Below are 20,443 nucleotides of genomic sequence, written 5' to 3' on the forward strand. Positions count from 1 at the left end.
TGCCTGGGCATAAACTGTCCTAGAAGGCTAAACCAGGTCAGAGAAGGGAGCCTAGCTCTGTCTGAAAGTCTGCTTTGAATCTTCCTGACACAGGAGGCTGTATGTCAGGATCCGCAGGGAGAAAAAAGAAAAACAAACAAAAAAAAAAAGTTGAAAAGGTCTTTAGGTAAAAGAACTGAGCATCATCCTTGCCCCTGGATTGGATGCTTTATTGGGAGGTGCAGAACTGGTGTGTATGGGGGGAGGAGGTGATGGGTGTTCTACTGTTGCACCTGGGAGGACGCACATGCGTGTGGAGGCGGGGAACGGGCGGCACTCCGGTTCCTGGTGCAGACACAGTCCCTGTATCTCCCCGGGGAATGCCATGTGAAGGGGAGAGCAGGAAAACTCTGGGCCTCTGGCTCTGTTTATGGCCTCCACCCTCTGGAGCAGCACCCTGCAATGGGGCCTTCCCGTGCTTGGTCCAGCCTCCGCTCTGCAGCGGGCCTCCCACACTTGGTTCAGCCTCCAGCTCTGTCTTCAGCCTCCCCTTTGCCACGATCCAGCCACTCTAGGTTTGACCTCCCCTTCCTTGTGTGCCTCCCACTCTCAGCTTGACCTCCCAGTCAACTCTGGGCCTCCACTCTGGGTTCAGCCTCCCACATTGCAGTGGGTCTACAATGATCAGTCTGGCTTAGACTTCCTTGCGTGCCTCCTGCCAGTGTTTCGGCTTCCATTATGGAATTGGTTTTCCACCCTTGCTTCATCCCACGGTCTGCTACGGGCCACAACTCTCACTTATTCAGGCTTCCAACTTTGTGTCACTCTCAGGTGTTCAGTGGGCCTCAGCTCTCCCCATTTCAGCCTCCACTCTGCAGTGGGCTCCAAGTCTTGTCAGTTCAGCTTCGTACAGGCCCTTTTGTCTTCCACCCACAGTTTGGCTTCCACTCTGCAGTGAGCCTCCCGCCATCATTTCAATCTCCTGTCTTTATTTTTGCTTCCCTATTGCAAGTCCTCAGCCTCTGTTTTGGTATCCCATTCTGCAGTGGGTTCCCCACGCCCGGGTCAGACCCCTCCCTGCTTGATCTGGTTTCTACTCCACCACAGGCCTCTCACACTTGGTTCTGCCTCCCACCTCGTGCTCCTTCAGTTCTCTTTACAGCCTCCTGCTTTTGGTCTGGCCTCTCTTTCTCCTTGGTGGTCCTGCCCCTCTCCATTTGGCCTCCCTCTCCATGCCCACCTGGCAGTTTCAGCAGCTGGGGGAAGGACGCGGTGCTGTGGCCCGTCTGTCCCTCCCCGCAGCCCCACGGGGTGCCGGGGCAGAGCCATTCCTTCAGGTCTGGTGGGGCGATGCCATGCTGGCAGCACCCAGGACCATGGGTGCAAGCTGGCAGCAGGAGCCCAGCCAGGGCGGGGGGACACACCGGGCTCCAGGGTAGGGGCTGTCGTGCTAAAGAGCAAGCCTGAGTACGCAGGACGTGGTGCTGCCACAGCTCGGAGCTCTTCCTTCCTACAAAATGCTGAAATAAGTCTATATTCGTTGCAGGCCTCAAAGCTGGAGAAGCAGAGCAGCGTGTCCGAGAGCGACTACGATAATCCCACGGCCGCCCTGGAGCTGGAGGAGACGGGGTAGGCGCGGTGATGCAGAGCTAACGGCGCAGCTCCGCGCTGTCAGGGGACGAGGAGCTGTGTGAGCAGCCAGTGCTGTCCCGCGGGGCCAACCTCTGCTTTGTTCCTTTGCAGGTCAGGCCGGAAGGGCCGGCAGAGGAGCGTCGTTTGGCAGGGGGAGGGATCCATCCCTGAAGACTCTGACACAGCCCCCAGCTCCAGTTTGCCCAGTACAGAAGATGTGATTCGGAAAACCGAGCAGATCACTAAGAATATTCAGGAGCTGCTGCGAGCAGCGCAAGAGAACAAGCATGACAGGTAAGGTGTGAGTGCTGGAAAAGGAAAATCCTTCAAGGTGTTTTCGGAAGTACAGCCACCACCCCCCACGTTAACACTGGAGATGCTGGTTTCACACCTACAAAACACATGGGTCCGTGGTCTTTCCCGGTACTGAACTGAGTGCCAGGGGGTGAGCAGGCACAAGTAACAAGCGCAGGCGGTGCAAACACACGCTTCCATCCCAAAAAGCCAGCGAGTGGGCTCTGGCTGCTGCCTGCTCTGCCCTGCCCGCAGCTGGCGCTCGTGGAATCCTGCTGCGAAGGGTCTGTTGTTTCAGCTATAAATCAGATTTGTTGCGGGGAACCTGGTGTAAGTTTTTCTTGGATCTTCGGACCTCCGTGTCCTTAGGTGAGGACACCCTGCAGAAGTGTGGTGGTAACACCAAGGTTCAGGAAAAAATTGTGGAGGCAGGGCGAGTTTGGCTTTTGTACTGATAACATACCAGCAAAAGCTCTGTTGAGCTATTGAGTTTAGACACAGATGTAGCTGAGTGAGGGGAGCCTGTTCACCAGCACATCGGGTAGCACACAGGTTCAGCTCTCAAGGAACTTTGGGGCCAACACAATTAATTTTAAGAATAGTTGTAAGCAAGTAAAAATGATACTGCCCTTGACTGATCATCAGGTGGTGCTCCCGCACCACTCTTGTAGAAGACTGTAAATAAAAGTTATGTCTTCCCAGGAACGAAGACATTTTAGGTCTGGAACAGCTTTGGTCTCCAGAAAATCTGAACTTGCAGGGTGGCAGGTCTTACACTCAGCCTCCCATCCCAAGTTCTGTGCCCGCCTTTGCTTGTGAGAAGCAGCTGGCGATTTATGTCAAGGCCTCACTTCCTGCCTTGCTGAGAGAAGTGCACAACAATGGGGCCACTTTTGTTCTGTGTTTTTTCCTTCTTGTAATTTTCTATTTTTAGAAGGGACAGCGCGCGGCCTCTCCTCATGCTGAATGGCGAGTTCTAACGTGTTTGTGCTGAGCTCATTGCCCTTCTCCATAACCTTTTCCACTGCAATCCCTTGCTACTTGTTTCTCACAGAGAAGAAACAGTAAGAGAAGTTTTAAGCGAGTTGGGTTTTTACGTATATCACAGTTTACAGAATTTGAATTATATTTAAAAAAAAAAAAAGTTGAAAGAAATAATGCAGCGTAACTAGCTTTTGCTGTTAAATTCAATAGTTTTTTAAACAACCTGTTACGTTCTTTTTTGTTTTCTCTTCTGTACCGTGCATGGAGTGGGGTGTCTGCCAGTACTTAAATGAGTATAATCTTGCAAAACACTGAGCTGTGAAGCTGCTGGTTTTTGTTTTCCTATTCCCTTGCCTTGTCTCAGTGGGCTGAGAACTGCACAGCCTGGGGCACGCAGGAGGTGGAACAGGCTTGTTCCACCGTCCTCTTCTTGCAATAGGGGAACGCTTCCTTAACAAAATGAGATACTTAGCCATGTAGTAGTACATCTTCCATGTGGGAACATTGTAGATGAAAATCACACACTGCATAGATAATCAGAGAGTAATAAAATGATGCAAGAGTATCATCTATTAATGAAACCCCTTCTTTTTTTTCCCTCGCCCTCTCCCGTTCCCTTTGCTGTGCTCAGCTGGCCGAGCACACCCTGGGAGTGTGCGGGCTTGCTGCCCTGCAGCCTCTGCTTGTCCAGCAGCCCCGGCCTGCCTCCTGCTGCTCTGCCCTCTGCCCCTGCCTCCCAGGCACAGTGTCCTTTCTCTTTCTCTCTGCTGCCTCTTTCCCTCACGCACCCTCCTTGCGTGAAACGCTTCGAATGACAAAGAAAAACTGCAGATGGCCAGTACAGAGAGTTACAAACCTGTGATACCACCTGTTCAGTTGAAGCTCCTGGTCTTGATTTAACAGGGAACAGAATCACAGCCTGGAACTGTAACTGCCTCTAGTGTAAAAGATTCTCTTGTCTGTTCTGTTTATATTGTCCATCAAGATAAATTAAATTACGACAGCTAACAGCACAACGTGTGGCTGCTGCTGCTGCGCAGTGTTGCAGAAGTAGCAGAAGTTTCCTGGTTCCCAACATGCAACACTCACACCTGACAGCTTAGGCCCTCAGCTTTTTATACAGCCGGGGTGTCAAATGAGATCACTTGTATCTTGAATCAGTGAAAGAAGATGTGTGTTTATACAGCGTTATCTTCTAACCTGGCCGAAATACTGTTTATTAACACCTAAAATAAAATGAAATTTAAGTGAGATGTTCTTTAAAACAGAACTTCCGGGTTCTAACCCCAGGTGTTATTGCCAGTGACAGATCCCAGGACTGGAGGAAGAGGTTACCACAAGTTACTTACAGTGATGGATTCTTTTTTCCAAGCTGTCACTGCTTGAATAGTCCTGATGTCTTACTGGAATGTGTGTAAACTCAACAAATGTGTCATCTTATTTCATGAACTTACAGGGAGTGTTTAGACTAGAAAATAAGGCCATTTCTCCAAGACATACTGTAAACTTTGCAGCTAACAGAGAGAAAATATTATGAAATATGTATGGTTAATCTTGGTCTCTCTTATTCAAGTTATTCTTAGGGCTTTCTCTGCCTTGTTAGTGAGGGGTTTCATCAGCAAGCTATTCTGCACTGGAAGTTTGGCATACCCCATTCTTGGTAGGTGTCTAACCTTCCAGTTTGTGAAGAGAAAAGGGATATACCTGCATGGTGCAGCACCCCTGGCTTCAACTGATAATGGACTGATGCAGGGAGGGAAATAAAGCTCCTTGGAATCAGGTGTGTCCCCAGCATGCAGAGCTGAAGCGTCACAGAGGTGGCTCAGAGTAGCTGAGAACTGATGGGTTAAAAGCTTATGGAGGTCAGACTTCAGGTCTTGCTGCTGCATGTTTTGAATATTGTTTTTTGGGGTTTACTATGTTGTGGTAACTTAGGTACAAAATGTTTTTTTAAATTAGGCTTCTACTTTGTACCTTACATGTGGAAAAAAATGTGGAGGCAAATTGCATTGCTTCAGAGGTGCAGACAAGACAGTCCTATAAATACCAACACTTGGCTGTCAAATTATTCTGAAGTGTTTGGATGGCCAAAATTCAACTCTGAAGCGTAAAATCAATTGAAGCAGTTTTGGTTTTTTTAACTTTTCTTCAGAGGTTACTGGATATTTTTAGCTGCTTAGATCATTAGCCATTTAAAAACTTTTCTTTTAGTAGTCTGGTTTTATAGTCTCTTGCCTTACAGAGAAAGAGCTCTTTCAAAACAAATGGGTAGAGATTTCCCTAAAATGGTAGCAAGTTAAAATTACTCAGATCCCACATACAAACTTTTTTTTTTTTTAATCTGCTTTTGATCATTAACACTGCACTGAGGAAAACCTGCTTTTTTTCTAAAGTACCTCTGTATCACTGGATTTTGTTTAAATATTCTCAAGCAGCAGACTCTTACTTCGCTTGTGCCTGACTGACATGAACCAGTTTGCTTGGGCATGCTCTCCCACACATATCGATATGTCATCGTACATACATCAAGCAGAAGGAGCCGAGCAATTTTCTGTACAATTTGGAGATGAATTCTAGCATTTGAATAGTTGGGTGGCGGGGTGGTTAGGAAATGTGAGCATGTGAATTAATGGGCAGTTAATATTCATGGTCACATGTTTCCATAATCGCATACAAATTGAGACTTTTTCTAACAATGTTTGGTATAATAGGTGTGGAAAGTTCTTCTCTCAAACAAACTTTGATGGAAGAGTAATGAAAATTTAAATAATTTTGTACAATAGGTGAAGTTCTTGCTTTTCCTGAAGTTGCATAGTTGTATCTAGACTTGTGCTGCAGTGTGCTGGGAACACAGAGGAGACGCTATGAGTCTCCATATTGTGTGTTGCATTAGCTACTCCAGTTGCCTTCAGTGCAGCCTACAAAGATATTTTTAGAATATATATAGGGGTTTTGATACTCAGTTGTTTTCAGAATAATAGCCACTGACTAGTGAAATTGAGAAGGAAAGGAGTCTTTACATAATGAATACTACATTGCATCTTTTTGCAGCTACATACCGTGCTCTGAGAGAATACACGTGGCAGTAACGGAAATGGCAGCCTTGTTCCCAAAAGTGAGTACCTTCCAGCATTAAAATGGTTTTGGCCTCATTTCGTGTTAGATTTCCCTTCCATAAATGAGAACCAAAAGCTGAAGGTAGGGAGCAGTGACTGGGTGTTCTTGTCACATCTGGCGTCTCTGTATTTATTAGCATGCCAATTGGGAAGGGCTAATGCATCGATCCAGGCCTTAGAGTTTGAAGTTTAAGAGTAATTAGAGAATTGCATGCAGTTCCTCCAAAACTGGAGGCTACTTTGCATCTATCTTGAGGAGTCGTGGTTATACAAGAATTTTGCTAGACTCATCACCCCCAAGTTTCCATTTGAGTGCTGTTGCCTGGATTTCTTACTTGCAGGTATGTTTAAATCTGTTATCTATCTACCAAAGTGTTCTGTTCCTTCACAGAAAATTGAGGATGTGAAATCTCCATGATAAAGTTTTTGTAAACCCTTATCTACCTCTTTAAAACTGCAAGGGAAATCTAATGCTGTTGTGCCTACGTGAACTGATTGTCTTGTACTTGGTGTACCCTTTTGTCAGCCAAGACATGGGCTGGGTAGCAGTAGAAAAGGCACTAGAAAGTTTGTCTGAGTAACTTCCTAAATGAGAGCATGAAGCTGTATTCCCTGCGTGCTGCCTGGCAGCAGTTGGAAATGCCCCTGAGATGAGAGAGGAGAAATTCTGGGAACTGGCTGTATCCATCCCTGCAGCAGCGATGGCTCGGGCGGTCGCAGCACAGCGGTGTGTGCAGAAGGCAGGGCCCAGGCAGATGTCCCCGGTTAAAGAACACCCAAGAACCACTACGGAGTAATTAAAAGCCATCCTGAAACAGTTTTGTTGCTATGTCTAGTTCCAACTTCTGCTTTCCTTTCCCAGAAACCCAAATCTGAACTGGTAAGGACTTCTTTGCGTCTGCTGACATCTAGTGCCTACAGACTCCAATCCGAGTGCAAAAAAACCCTTCCCGTGGAGACGTGCCCCACGACAGACATCCAGCTGGTCACGCAGCAAGTTATCCAGTGCGCCTACGACATCGCCAAGGCTGCGAAACAGCTGGTTACCATCACAACCAAAGAGAACAACAACTGAGTCACACTTGGCTTGTTAGCCTGGTTTTTTAAGGGTTGGATTTCAAATAGAGGTGTGGAACTATTCAAATTTTTATGCGAAAAACTAAAGGGGCAAGAAACTTTTTTTAAAACTCAGTATTATTTTTGCATGTTTTCTAACAATTTTATGATTAATTTAACCCACTGCCTTATTTTGTGCCTGTGTTGCCAGTTTAGTTACAGATAATCGCATGTCGCAGATAGCTGTTGAGCCAATATCGCGTACCAGCGTTGTATCACGCTCTCGCTAGATGTTTCCTTGGGGCCACCTCCTGCTTTCAGGTATCGCTTGCAAAAAAACCCCCCGCCCTGAAGTCAGCTGCACGTATCGGAGGGCAGAACCTCCCCTCTGGTCCCTCCGTCCTGCAGCCTCGCGTGCCGCGGTGCCGCTGAGCGAGGAACCTGCAGCAAAATGGGCTCTGAAGGCTCCAGGACCGTAACTGCTGCCAGGCAGGAAGGAGGTCGTGGTCCCGGTAACTCAGCACGAGCCGAATATTATCTGTTCCCATATCAACTGTTGTGCAATAATATGTTTTTAGTCTGCTAAAACAATAGTAGTTGTGGGCATCCGAGCTTATTACATGTCACTATACAAGGTCTTTGTCACTTTATCTGTTTTGGAAGGAATTTGAAACTTAATAGTTATTTCTTTTAGTTGTCACTATGCCATTAATATATATGTTTGATGTTACTTTAGGGCATTAGTGGTTAAAATATTATCCTTTGTTTCTCATTTAATAATTCATTCTTAAGTTTCCTACAGAATTTTACTGTCATCTTCAAGGCACCGTCTTGTTTGCAGCAGCGTTGCTCAGTAACTCAAGATGCAATTTCACTAAAGATTTCTGTGATAATTAAGATAGCAGAAAAGGAAGTCCAAGAGTGCCAGTGCAAAAGCAGCTGTGTCTGCCATAGCGTATAACCTCTGTACCTCAGCACACCCAAATGTGAAAAGATGTCTTCTATCTAGTAAGTTTTATGCAAATCTTTCAAAATTTTACAAGCTACCTGCAGCGTAACCCACGCTAGGCTGCCTGTCAGAAAGGTGGATGGGTAACAAATGTCAATGTGTGTTTCAGCTTTTTTCATTTGTAACAGTTCACAAAAATTCCAAAAATGTGTCAGTCTGTAATTCCAAAAAGGAGAGGGGTTTGGAAGTCTAAATTCCAGGGGATGGGGTTGGGGGGAAATCACTAATTTTTGCCTCCACCTGTGTCTCATGTGGCAGCGTGGTGGTGTTTCAGGGGGCTGGCTGCTGTTCCGGGCGAGGTCGGGGGCTGCAGCGGCGGGGGCTGCAGCGGCTGGCGCTGGCAGCTGTCGAGGTGAACGTTGAGTTTTCACTGAACCCTTCGAGTCAGAAACGGCTGCCTGCTGTTCCCCAGCCCAGGCTGCAGCCTGCGGTCTGCCAAAACCGCACACTTTTCAAGGCTTTCTGGTGAAAAAGTGCCCTAGTTAGGTGAACAAATGAACTGAAGTTCAGCGGTTGGTTCCTCTTCAAATCATCGTGTTTGTATGTGTATATATAAACACTAAGTGCCATAACACTGTGGGATTCCTGTATGTTGTAATTAGGGCCCTTTTTAAAGTAGTGCAAGTTTGAGGGAGGGAAGGAGAGAGTAGATGACAACTCAGTAAACTGATGTTCTGCAGCGTGGGGTTATTTCCTTTCTGCACTTCTGAATTCCAGAACTGTCTCTAAACGCAGGGGAACGCAGCCAGGCTGGGATTAGAACTGCAGAAGACGTTTGTAAAACCTACTTCAGAATTATGCTACTGGCAATTAACTATGTTGATAATCTGCTAGGAACCTTTCCTTAAATTGGCATCACGGAAAGGCAGCAGATGGTATTTTTAAATCTCTCAGGACAGCGTCGTGTGCTTTTTTTTTTAACATATCTTACCCGATTTCCAAAGCAGGGTAACGCCGAGCTAGCAGTTGTCCAAACTTGCTTCTGACCGAAACCAAATGGACCCTGGGGTAACTGCACACCCTCGTTCCAGCTACACTAGCTCCAGATTTTTTAAAATCGGCCCTTTAGCTTGTTGGAAGGCCCAGGTGTAAAACCACGGCCAGCCCCGCCATGCTCTCCTGCTCTGCCCCCCCTCTCCTGCCCTTTTAGGGTTTCCCGTGCCAGACTGGCCCTTCTCTGCCACCGCGGGTCAAACCCAAGTGCTGTGAGCACGTGCTGAGTCAGCGCTTTTCACAAAGGGGCGGAGTGGTACAAAACCAAGGAGCTAAGGAGAAGCACAGAGATGAGCCCACAGCTCCTACCGCACTGCAGGTCAGCAGCAGCTTTGTAACAACCTGAAATAACAAATGTGGGTTTTTTTCTCTTATGACCAGATCTCCTCTTTTTCCCCTGTAAACAAACCTGCTCTTTCTCTACCAAATGCTGCATAGGAAAGTACAAATTTTTTTGCCTTTTTCCAAAACTTGTATTTATCAGTGTCATTCTGTCTGTACAATACTTTGACTTAATCTTTTGTTTACAGTATTACTATAAAATGCTAAAACCCTTTCAGCGTGCAAAATTATTTGCTTGTTTTGTAAAGATCTTGGAAAAGGTTGCTGTAGGTGGGTACAGCTCGCTGTGCTGAGGCGGCACCTGTCTTTGTAACAGCTCATCGTGTGCTGTCTTAATGCTGACCATAAGAGTCAGAAATCAAGTGCCACAATCAAAAGAAACTCCCCTCCAGCACTTTGCTCATGTAAAGAAAGAAAGGGTTGTTCACATTGCAATTGTTAATTATTTATGAAACAAGTCAGAATTAGGTCCTTCTGGAAAGGAGCTGGACATCAAGAATTATGGCCATGGCACACGTTATCCATGTTACTGATTTGCAGTGTGTTATGAATTAACTCCTAAAAGTTTATTTGCTGTATGGCCCCACTGTACCACGTACTAAACTACATCATCCCGCTCCCTGAACACGGAGTAAGTGAAACCGTTCAGTCTTCCAAGGATGCTCACACCTCCGCAGTCCTGAGGCCAGAAGCAGCTGGCCCACAGCGAAACATTTTTCAGAAATTACTGAGTTAAGTCTTGGCCTCATTGTAAGCTATTCCAAAACCACCTTATTTCAGGAGTTCCTTGATTCTTCCAAGTTTGCTTTCTGTAGCCTGCAGCTGCAGTTGGTGCTCATTCCTCCGGTACAAAGTCCAGGACTCCTCAGGTCCAGGCTGCTTTTGGGTAACTGTAGAGCTGCCGGGGTCAAAACAAAGACCATAATTACTTTATAGACTTAGAATTAATCCTCCACCTGGGTGCTGTTCAGCATGTGCAGGCGGGACTCAGGGGAGCAGAGAGTATCCTCAGAAAAGGCATCTTGAGTTGACACTTTAGGGCAGTAACGCTGCCTTCCCTAACTTCAGTAGCTACTGAATAAATGACAGAGGTGAGTGGCTGCAGCGTAGCTCCGAGTTTAGTATGAAAACTAGGATTTAGGTAGGGTTACACAAATTCTGCTCCTTTTTTAGAGCTGGGCCACGCACACTGGAAGGTGGACAGGGAGCAGCTGAGAAGCGCTGTACCGGCTGCGTCAACGCAGCTCATCGTGCTGAAAATAACATTTGAGGCAGCAGCGACAAGTCTGCCTCAGAGATTATTTAAAAAAGGGGACCCAAAGCGAAAGTATCAGCAACAGAAAAGCCATTTCTGAGAATTACAGCCCTCTGTCAGAAACGCTGCCAGGGGAAGGGCGGGCTGGGGGTTCTGCCCTGGCGCTGCGCGGTGCCGCCGCAGCCCGTGCCGCTGCTCCCTACCCGGCTGCGATACCCTCGCTCCGCCACGCGCCTGGCCTCCCGCCGCACCAGCTCCTCGCAGCGCTGCCGGGCTGATTCCTCCTCCTCCTCTTCCTCCCGCTGGCGCCGCTGCTCCTCCCGTTGTTGTAAGCGGCGTTCCCTCAGCTGGGCACGGAGATGGCGGGGCCGTTACCGCGAGGTCAGGGACAGACCCCGCGCACCTCCGGACAGCGGGCCGTACCTGCGCGTCCAGCTCCTGCCGCCGGGCTGTCTTCAGCTCCTCCTCCTGCTCCTTCTCTCGCCTAGACAGCTCTTTCGCCTCTTCAAGTTCTTTAATCAGCTGCTCTCGATACTTCACAGACTCTTCTTGGGCTCGTCTGTTTAATTCCATCTTCTCTTGGATCTGGCGCTGTCTGCCTGCAAGCACCTTTGGGAAGGGAGAGGATTAAGGGAGAAGTCAAGAAATGGGCAGTCAGGAAGTCTGGCAGATGGAGAACGGGGGAAATCTCAGTGCAGATGGTTAAACCGTTCTCAGGAAATGTATGAGAGCAGCAGCAGAACTCTGCACCGGGTACAGGAGGCTGTGACCCTCCGGAGGGTGGAGAGTTACAGCTGGAGCGATGGCTTCACCGAGCCAAGCGGTCAGCACCTCATTCATCAGGCGATCTCTGGCTGCTTTTTCCCTTTCCCATTCTTCTTCCCTCTTCTCCCACACTTTTTTAGCTTCATCTCTAAAGGAGAGAGGAAGAATTATCTCTAAGGTTACTACTTTGAGTTTAAAAACCCCTTATATACTCATGGGCACAGGTGAGCTACCCTGTGCTTCAGAGGAACCCTTGGGTTTCTCTTCCTGTCTGTTTGCAGGAAGCATGTCCACCCCACTCGTGCCTGCTCCACAAAACTCCGCCAGTCTCCCCGCTGCACCCGCCTGCCCCAGGCACAGAAGGGCCTCGGGGGGGATGTCTGACTCTTAACGATGTTCCGTCACACTGAGGGGGGTAGTTAAGGGCACTGCTGGGAAAGCTGAAGATTTTGCAAATCTTCCCTCTGCAACAAAACCTTTAACTAAAACTCAGTGGGAGCACACGCCGTCCTGGCACCAGCAAAGGTGCTCTCTGCGCCGGGGAGAGCGTGAGTTGAACCTGAACGAGGAACCTGAGGCAGCTTTTATCTACAAGCTCTGAGATACACCAGGAAACAATGTGCAGGTTTTGGAGTCACTTAGACTAAACCCTTCCACCTCAGTAATGCAGAATCACTGAAAGCTGGTTACAAAGCACTTAAAACAGAAAGGTAATTCTTGTTGTCTCCGCATAACTACCTTTTTTTGTTATTAAAGCTCTTGCATTAGAGCTAACGTAACAAAAATGATGGACTACCTCTTGGGCTGAGGTAGTTGAGAAACGGCCTCAGGTTTTGATTCTCTCGTGGCAGAAAAGCGTTGGCTCTGTACTGGCAGGCTGGCCGCCTCGCACAGGACTCGGCACATGGAATGGCCAGACACCTCTTTCTAACATCCACTTTCAAAGCCTCTAACAGCCACAAACGCAGCTGTGCCAACCAGGCAGGAACATTCAGCACCTACGGTCTCGCTGGATGACGTTCGGAGGTGGGCAGACTCACCTGAAAAAAGTCTGCAGCTCTGCTTCCCTCTCCTTTTCCAACTGGAGCTGCTCCTCAATGACATGTTTCATCCAGGCAACATCTGCAACAGCCCGCTCTCGTCGCGCGGACTGGCGGCGCTGATCCTCATCTTCTTTCTCCAGGAGGGCTAATAAGATTTGCCTGTCTATCTCCTTGAGAAAAGCCACAAGATTAACAACTACCCAACAGGCTTGCAGCCCGCGTGCAGGGCTGCTCTCCACAAATTATTGTGAGTGGTGTCAAGGATGTGCTCAGGAAGACACTCGGGCTGCTGGCTTCCCCATGATCTTTTTGCTCCAGCCCTGTTGCCAAGCTGGAAGGGGCTCACTAACTAATTATCTGTAGGCATCAGAGCCAGGCACATAAACGAAACACAAAGAACAACCTCCTTCAGCACACAGTATCTATAACGTATAAATCAAGGGGTATTTCCTCTTACCAGCTCCTCTTGTATCTGCTGGGCTCGTCTCTTTAACTGGACATTACACTGATGCCTCAAAAAGCGACTGAAGGAGAAAAAAAAAAAAAAAAGCATTCAAACTGAGTGCAAAGCCCGATGTTGTTATACACCAGGACTCAGAAGGTACATCTGTGACGACGTAACTTACAGGCAACAGGGCAACAGAGGTACCTGCTACCGCCAACACGAACAAAAAGAAGTAATGGCACCAATGCGTTTGGTCATTAACTGTTCTGGGCGTTCCATCAAAAACCAAACTGCTGCTCCCTGAAGTATCTCCTTGTGCCACAAGTGCTACCGCGGACGTAGGAGCAGCTTCTATCCAAGCCCTGCTGAAACAAGCTACACTCGATCTCGTACCCAAGCTCTTTCTTCTTCCGGTGCTCTTCCATTTGTTTCCTTTCTTCTTCCAAGTTCTCCAGCTCCCACTGCTCCTTTAATAAATTCTCTTGTTCTTTTTTCAGCTTTGTTGCCTAAAAGGAAAAAACAGCCACCAAGAAAGAGTACATCAGAGAGCGAGGACATCCCAGAGCGCGCCTTTGTACTGGAGTTTGTACCCTGCTCCGCTCCTCTGCGAGCGGTCAAAATCCTCATTGCAGTAAATATTACACATTAATTTAATTTGTGGCTCAGAACACAAGAGACACCGTGAGGAGCTCCAGCTGACAAAGCCTGTGACCTGAACCTGTCACACTTTGAAGTTTCTAAGAATCTTTTTCTCATCTGGTGCAGCACAGAAGGGGGCTCATATTTCAAGAGGAGTAAACAAAAGCTACCAGAACGCGGTTAATATGCCAGTGTTCAGGGGAGAGGTCTACGTTACTAGCAGAAGTTGTGTCACAGATAACTTTGTTCCAGATTTAACATGTTGGAGAGCTGGAGGGAAGAGGTCAGGTCCATATTGCTGTATTTCCAAGTGAAACAATGAATTTCCTTCTCAAATGAGGAGAAACTAAAGCTTACCTCTGTCTCCTGTAATTTCAGTTCTTCTATTTGTTGAAGCAACACCTCCGCTTGCTTCTTCTCTTCCAGCCGACGTTTCTCTTCCTCTTGTCTCATTCTTTCCAGTGCTTCTCTTCGTGCAATTTCATACTTATTTTCATAACGTTTTTTCTCTTCAAGTTCAGTTGCTTCTTTCTTTCCGAGCCAAAAGAAAACATGGCATTTAAAGTTAGGCTAACACAAAGAAACAGCCTCTGGCTCAGGAAATCCACAAATCAAACTCCTGCAAGCTGACATGTACTGGGAAAACATGGAACAAAATACACTAGGAACACAAGAACAAAGCCAAACTATCTGCTGATCACTGCCTGAAAATGGTTATCAGTCTGTACACAGCCTTTGCAGGACCCTGCACTGCCCTGATGCTAAGCATAAGTGGCCTCATAAATAGGAAAATGAGCGTATTACAACCCAGATTATTTAGTTAACTGTGAAATGTGTATTTGAAGCCCTTTGTTATTCTTTCACATCAAGAATCACTGTATCCTCGTATCAAGTATGTGCATATTCAAATACTGAGCTGCAGCTTTGCACTGGCTCTGCACTGCAGCTCGCCGTTGGTTGGATGAGTACTCAGCGCCCCACTGCATCCTGCAACAGATCTGTTCAGCAGACAGCACTGGCTTTGCTAGGAGACAGGTAGCATATGCTGCTTGGACAGGAACAACAGCTCTTCCTTAAAAGCATCCGTCCCATTAGCAGGTCCTGTCGTTCTGCAGACACCAGAACTCCCCATCTCTACGGGAACGAGCACGGTGACCTCAGTCATTACGTGGTTTAAGGCTGGTGTGAGAAAACGAACAAACAGCCAACTCCCATTCCTTCCACAGCCGTGCCGTGTCCGTACAGGAATGCAAATGGTTCTGCCAGGCGGGTCAAAAGGCGCACAGCCTCACAGCTCCTGCTGCTCCCACATTTCGGGAGGCAGCCCTAGCGACCAGTAACACCAGGGCTGCCCTGGCGTACCTTGGTTTTCTCCGTTAGCTGCTCACCCCAAGCCTCCACCACGTGCCTCCTGTGCAGCTCCGACTCTACCTGCAGATGACAAGATGCCATTTGTGCCAGCTCTCCTGTCCCCCAGGATCTGCTGGACTCTCTGGAGCAACATCGAGCCCAGCCGTCGCCCTGGAGGCCCAGCAGGCTCTGCCTCTGCAGAGGCGGGTTCCTTGGGGTGTCCTGGGTGCCCACCAGGTCCCAAGCTGAAGGTCAGTGTCACTAGGAAACACCACAGGGACACTGAAACCAGAGCTGTGGTGGCTAGAGCAGCAGGTCAGCGGAATAAATAATGTACACAGCAGGTACAGCTTTAAAAAGCACCTGAGCTGTTTACATCCTGGGCAGCACCAATCTGCTCTGAGTCTGAACACATTTCTGACTGTTTTTGAAAAAATACCAACTTTGAGGGGACTTCTTATACAGTTAAGCCATTTTACTTCTTTGCGTTTTGCTTACCAGAACTCAGGACAATTGCCGTGATTCAAGATGAATGACAACAGTAGATACGTGCTGACTTTTGAGTTAAAAACTGGTTTAATAAGCTCAAAGCAGCGGGAAGTAAAAAGAAAGTAACATCACCTCCCGGAGCTGAGGGTTGTTTTTCTTCCAGTGCTCGTAGAGCAGCTGCTCAGCAACCTGGAAAGACGAGAGTTGGGTTATGCCAGAGCACAGAAAATACCAAACTCTCCCCCCTGGCAGCCACCAGTTAAGGGCAGCAAGTGTGGAAAAACACAGCGCGGAACGCTCCTGCCCTGTCCCCCCACAGTCCTGTCTGCCCACTGGGGAAAGTAAGGGAGCAGCCCCCCAAACTGGGAGTGCTCCTGCCCCAGGAGGGATGGGGAAGCAGCCCCGGGGTGCCTGGCGGCTCCCCCCTGCCTCACCTTCCTTCCCCTCCCCACCCTATCTTCCTCCCTCCCTCACCTTCCCCCCCCACCTCATCTTCCTCCCTCACCTTCCTCCCCCTCACCTCATCTTCCTCCCTCATCTTCTTCCTCCCCCTCTCACCCTCCTCCTCCTCCCCCTCTCACCTTCCCATCCCCTTACCTTCCTCCTTCTCCCCCCCATTTTCCTACCCCCCCACCTTCCTCACCTTCCTCCCCCCCACCTCATCTTCCTCCCTCACTCACCTTCCTCTCTCATCTTCTTCCTCCCTCTCTCACCTTCCTCCTCCTCCTCCCCCCATCTTCCTACCCCCCACCTTCCTCTTCCTCCTCCTCCTCCCTCCCTCCCTCCCTCACCTTCCTCTCCCCCTCCCCACCTTCCTCCTTCCCCCCTCACCTTCCTCCTCCTCATCTTCCTCCCCCATCACCTTTCTCCCCCTCCCCTCACTCCTCGCTCCTCCTCCCCTTCCTCCCCTCCCACCTTCATCCTCCCCGTCCCTCACCTTCCTCCTCCGCTGCTCCCGGCCGGTTCGCAGCTCCTCGCTCCGCCGCCGCATCCCGCCGCCCGCCCGCAGCTCCCTCAGCTCGGCCGCCAGCGCTTCCCGCTCTTCCCCGAGCAGCCGCCGCAGCCGCTCCCGCCGCTCCTCCAGCCGCGCCGCCGCCGCCGCCTCCTCCTCCTCCTCTTCCTCCCGCCGCCCCGCCGCCCTCCCGCCGCCCCGGGGTGCGCTCCACCTCGCCTGCCTGGCGCAGCAAACGGCGTCGCGGGCGAAGGCGCGGCTGACCCGCTCCCACCGCTGCCGGCCGCGCTCCTCCAGCTCCCGGCGCCGTCCGGCGGCCCAGCGCTCCGCGGCCCGGCCCCGCGCCGCCATCGCGGCCCGGGCCCAGCTACGGGCGGCGCCGAGGGACACGCCGCGCCGAGCTCCGCGCTCCCGGCGGCTCCGCGCGTTCAGCGCCTCGGAATTATGTCGGGTGGAAGGTTTTTTTCTGCTCGCTCATTCTGCGCCAAACCCACCCACCCCCCTCCCTCCCGCCGCCAAACCGAGCCGGTGCGTGCCCCAGCATGTGCCCAGGGACGGGGTGCGAGGCGGGGAAGGAGGCGGCCGCCCCCGGTCCGTGCCACCGCGCTGCTGGCACTGGGACTGCTGCCAGCAGCTTCAGCGCCAGCCAGAGATCGGTATCGCCCCGCGACCTGTTTTTCCGGAATAGCCGGTAAAAACACCGGGTTTGGGTCCCTATCGCTAGCGAATCGCCTCCCCGCTGGACCCGGCGGAGCCTCCCCCCGCCGCGGGTCGGCGGGGGGGGCGAGCTCATCCTGCCCGCATCCAGCTTGGTGTCGTTTTTCCACCCCAAGCCCTTGTTTTTTTTGTTTGGGTGTTTTTGTTTGGGTTTTGTTTTGTTTTTTTTTTTTTTTTTTTTTTTTTTTGAACGAGTATTTAAAATTAATCACTCCCGCCTTAGGGTCGAGGTTTGTTTTCCCGGCGCAGGCCGGGCCGCGCTAACTGAACCATCTGCTCCCTATGAAAAATTGATCTCCCTTAAATAATTCACAACCACCAGTAAGGAACGCCGTGCCCGGCCAGGGCGCGGAACGGCCGGTGCGGGGCCGGGGCAGCATCAACAACGGCGGCGAAGGGGGGGACGCTCCGATTTCCCCCCCGCTACCGGGGCCGAGCTGCGCTGCCCCCGGGGCCGCAGCGGGGGATGAACCAGGGTGGGTTAAACACGCTGGGCAGCCCCCGTGGGCAGCACCCCACCCCGGTCCCCAAACCGGGAACCGGCGCGGGGGGTTCGGAGGGGAGCTAGGCCCCGCCCCGCCGCCCCCCCTTTAGTCCCGCCCCCGCACTCCCATTGGCTAGAGGGCGGGTGGGCGGTGCGCGGCCATTGGTGGGAGCGGCGGGGGGGCGGGTCGCTGCGGCGGCGCGCTGCCGGGTCGGGCGGCGGGGCCGGTCCCGGTGCGGAGCGGAGCTGGACTGGGCCGGGCTGGGCCATGGCGCTGCTGCTGGAACACGAGTTCAAGCCGCTGCCGGCGGACAAGCAGATCGAGACGCTGCCTTTCCTGGAGGCCGTGGCACATCTACCGCCTTTTTTCGGTAAGCCCGGGCTGCGGGGGCTGCGGCAGGATCGGCCCGGTACCGGCGGGCAGAGGGCCCTGAGGCCCTGCCGGTCCCAGTAGCACCTCTCCAGCGGGGCTCCCCCGGTTCCATGTCGTTCCCCCCCTGCCCCGGTGCTGGACCCCCGGTCGGTGCTCACCCCCGGGCTGGGCTGCTTCCCGCACCCGGTGCTCGGTTTCCCCCCCCCCCCCCCCCCGCTCCGGGGAAGGAGCTTGGCGGAGCCGGGGTTGCATCACGATCCCGTCAAACCCGCCGAGCAGCCCCGTTGGGAAACATCCCCGGGGCCCCACGCCCCGGCAGAAGCCGGCGGTGGCTCGGTGCTCCGGCTGTACCGGGGGTGTAGCCTGGCGGTTACGACTCGGGACTTCGCGGTGTCTCCTCCGTCCCCTAATGACTAATCGCCCCCCCCTCCGCTTTGCCACAGATTGCCTGGGGACTCCTATCGTCTACTCCCCCGTCAAAGCAGACCTGACTGGAAATATCAAGGTAGGAAGGGGCACAGGAGGGCTCGGGGGGGGGTGGTGGTGAACCCCCGCACAGAGATTTTGGGGGATGGGAGAGGCAAGACCCAGAGGGGTCTAACAGGGCTTTTCTTCCCATTGGGGTTTTCGGGCTTGGCGGAGGCTCGTCACGTTGTGTGCGTTGGCTGAACGTGGGGCTCCCCGGTGAAAGCACCGTCCAGCAGCCGTGGTGCTCGCTGAAGGCACCACCTTTCCCCACGCCACAGCCACGGGTGCCAGCCCAGTTGCTCTCCAGTGCCTCCCACCACCTCTCTGCTCGGCAGCTCCAGGGAACCAACCCCCCCCCATTTCTCTACCCTCAGAAAATCCGAGCGGTTTACGACTCCAACCCAGCCAAGTTCAAAACGCTGCAGAACATCCTGGAGGTGGAGAAGGAGATGCACGGCTCGGCCTGGCCCAAGACGGGCGCGACGCTGGCACTGATGTGGTTGAAAAGGTGATTCACGGTGTTGGGGGCTGCGCCGGGCTGTGTCCCAGCACGTGGGGAGCCCGTTGACACCGGCTGGAGAGCGTGGGGCGCTGCTTTTCAGGGAGCGTTCCTGCATGAGCAGGAACACCCAAGGGCAGGCAACAGCTCTGTGAGGAGGGTGTGCTGCCGGGGCCGGGGGGGTTTGGGGGGGGGACCTGGATGCGTCGGGGATGGAGACTGGGAATCAGCATCCCCTTCCCCACCCTGACATCTCCGCTCTTCTCACAGGGGCCTGAAGTTCATGCTGGTGTTGCTGCAGAGCATCTCCGACGGCGAGCGGGATGAGGAGCACCCGAACCTCATCCGAGTAAACGCCCTGAAGGCTTACGAGATTGCGCTGAAGAAATACCACGGCTGGATGCTGCAGAAGCTCTTCACGGTGAGCATTCGCACCTCTGTGAAGGAAAACAGCCTTTCTTTAAGCCCAGGTGCTCGTTACATGCCCCGAGCAGTGATGTGCTTTCAGGGGATAAAGGCTTGGAAACACGGGAAGCTGCTGATCTATTTTGAGCAGTATTTCTAGGGGACCATCTGTGCACATCTCTGCTTCTCCAAGGGTCTAGCCACCATTCCTAAGGTTGTTCCCGTGGCAATAACCCAAACTGGGGTCCTGCACGTGGGATGGAGAGGGCTTGTGGGAGCCTTACAGCTTCCTCCCCTGTTTTATAGGGCTCGGTCTACGCTCTTCCATACAAATCGGATTTGCTGAAGGCGTTAGAGAAGGGTAAAGAAGTCAAAGAGGAGGAGAGCATAGAGAAGATTCATCAGTTTCTCTCGAGGGTCACTCCCATCCTGGATGCAATTTATGAGATGTACACAAAGATGAACGCCGAGCTGAGCTACAAAGCCTAAGGCTCGCACGGGACTGGCAGGGCTTAAATCAGGTGTGACGGGTGCTACCTGTGTCTTAATCACCGAGTCAGCTGGGGAGGCTCCCGGCTGTCAGGCAACTTTGATTCTCATCTGGATCTGCAGTGGATAACCTGTTTTATAAAAAAAAAAAAAAAAAAAAAAAAAAAAAAATTAATAATTAATTTTTCTATTGAGAATGCAGCAATAAAATAATTGTACCGTGCGTCATCGCAGGATTTCCCAAGCTTTTGTGCTAAAGAGGAAAGCTGACTGTTTCTAAGTCCTAACCGACGGGTTTGTGTCTGCTGCAGCCTGGGGAATGAAGCAATGAAGCGTGGTGCTGCTGGGGCTCTGCCCCGGCTCTCGGACTGCGCCGCCGCACCCTCGGCTGCGCCTGGTACCTGACAGGCGCCCGATGCTGCTTGACCACCGACGGGCACCTGGGTGAGGAACATCCCGAAAGGAGTCAATGACTTTCCCTGGTGACGCCAAATCTTCCAGCGCCGGCGTGGGAGCGAGCCCCCCGACGCGGGGTTTGTGGAAGCAGGCGCTGCCTTACTAACCGCCCGCCCTACGGCGCTGCCGAGCCCTGCGCCGGCGGGGCAGGGAGGCAAAAGTTAATAAAAATTCATGGTAACCTCGGCCTGGGTGGCTGTTTTGGGGGG

General features: G+C 51.6%; 3 protein-coding genes across 15 annotated transcripts in view; 2 read left to right on the forward strand and 1 right to left on the reverse strand.

Moving 5' to 3' along the window:
* Positions 1-9,619, forward strand: part of GIT2 (GIT ArfGAP 2) — a 31,909-nt gene extending 22,290 nt beyond the window's left edge. For all 12 annotated transcript variants that reach the window (XM_042805600.1, XM_042805608.1, XM_042805610.1 and 9 more), the window contains 4 exons: positions 1,526-1,608; positions 1,723-1,905; positions 5,941-6,004; positions 6,868-9,619. In XM_042805600.1, coding sequence (XP_042661534.1) covers positions 1,526-1,608; positions 1,723-1,905; positions 5,941-6,004; positions 6,868-7,080 — 543 coding nt within the window. In that variant the 3' untranslated portion in view covers positions 7,081-9,619. The remainder of the gene's footprint in view (positions 1-1,525; positions 1,609-1,722; positions 1,906-5,940; positions 6,005-6,867) is intronic.
* A 215-nt stretch (positions 9,620-9,834) lies between these two features.
* LOC104359929 (trichoplein keratin filament binding) lies at positions 9,835-16,828 on the reverse strand. 2 transcript variants are annotated; one of them, XM_042805616.1, is made up of 11 exons: positions 16,329-16,828; positions 15,524-15,580; positions 14,915-14,983; positions 13,910-14,083; positions 13,307-13,419; positions 12,926-12,992; positions 12,466-12,635; positions 11,492-11,573; positions 11,084-11,269; positions 10,864-11,007; positions 9,835-10,303 (listed from the first exon to the last, which is right to left on the reverse strand). In XM_042805616.1, the coding sequence occupies exons 1-11, from the start codon at positions 16,692-16,694 to the stop codon at positions 10,271-10,273; spliced, it is 1,461 nt and encodes a 486-aa protein (XP_042661550.1). In that variant the 5' UTR covers positions 16,695-16,828; the 3' UTR covers positions 9,835-10,270. The 2 variants fall into 2 exon arrangements, with proteins under 2 accessions (XP_042661550.1, XP_042661549.1); XM_042805615.1 differs by having other exon boundaries at positions 12,466-12,638; positions 16,329-16,826.
* An 885-nt stretch (positions 16,829-17,713) lies between these two features.
* Positions 17,714-20,419, forward strand: LOC116962091 (glycolipid transfer protein). The gene is made up of 5 exons (XM_042805617.1): positions 17,714-17,915; positions 18,361-18,422; positions 18,760-18,893; positions 19,155-19,305; positions 19,596-20,419. The coding sequence occupies exons 1-5, from the start codon at positions 17,813-17,815 to the stop codon at positions 19,776-19,778; spliced, it is 633 nt and encodes a 210-aa protein (XP_042661551.1). The 5' UTR covers positions 17,714-17,812; the 3' UTR covers positions 19,779-20,419.
* Positions 20,420-20,443: the final 24 nt, after the last annotated feature.

Source organism: Tyto alba, unplaced genomic scaffold, assembly GCF_018691265.1.
Source record: "Tyto alba isolate M040663 unplaced genomic scaffold, T.alba_DEE_v4.0 Super-Scaffold_44, whole genome shotgun sequence".
NCBI lineage: Eukaryota > Metazoa > Chordata > Aves > Strigiformes > Tytonidae > Tyto > Tyto alba.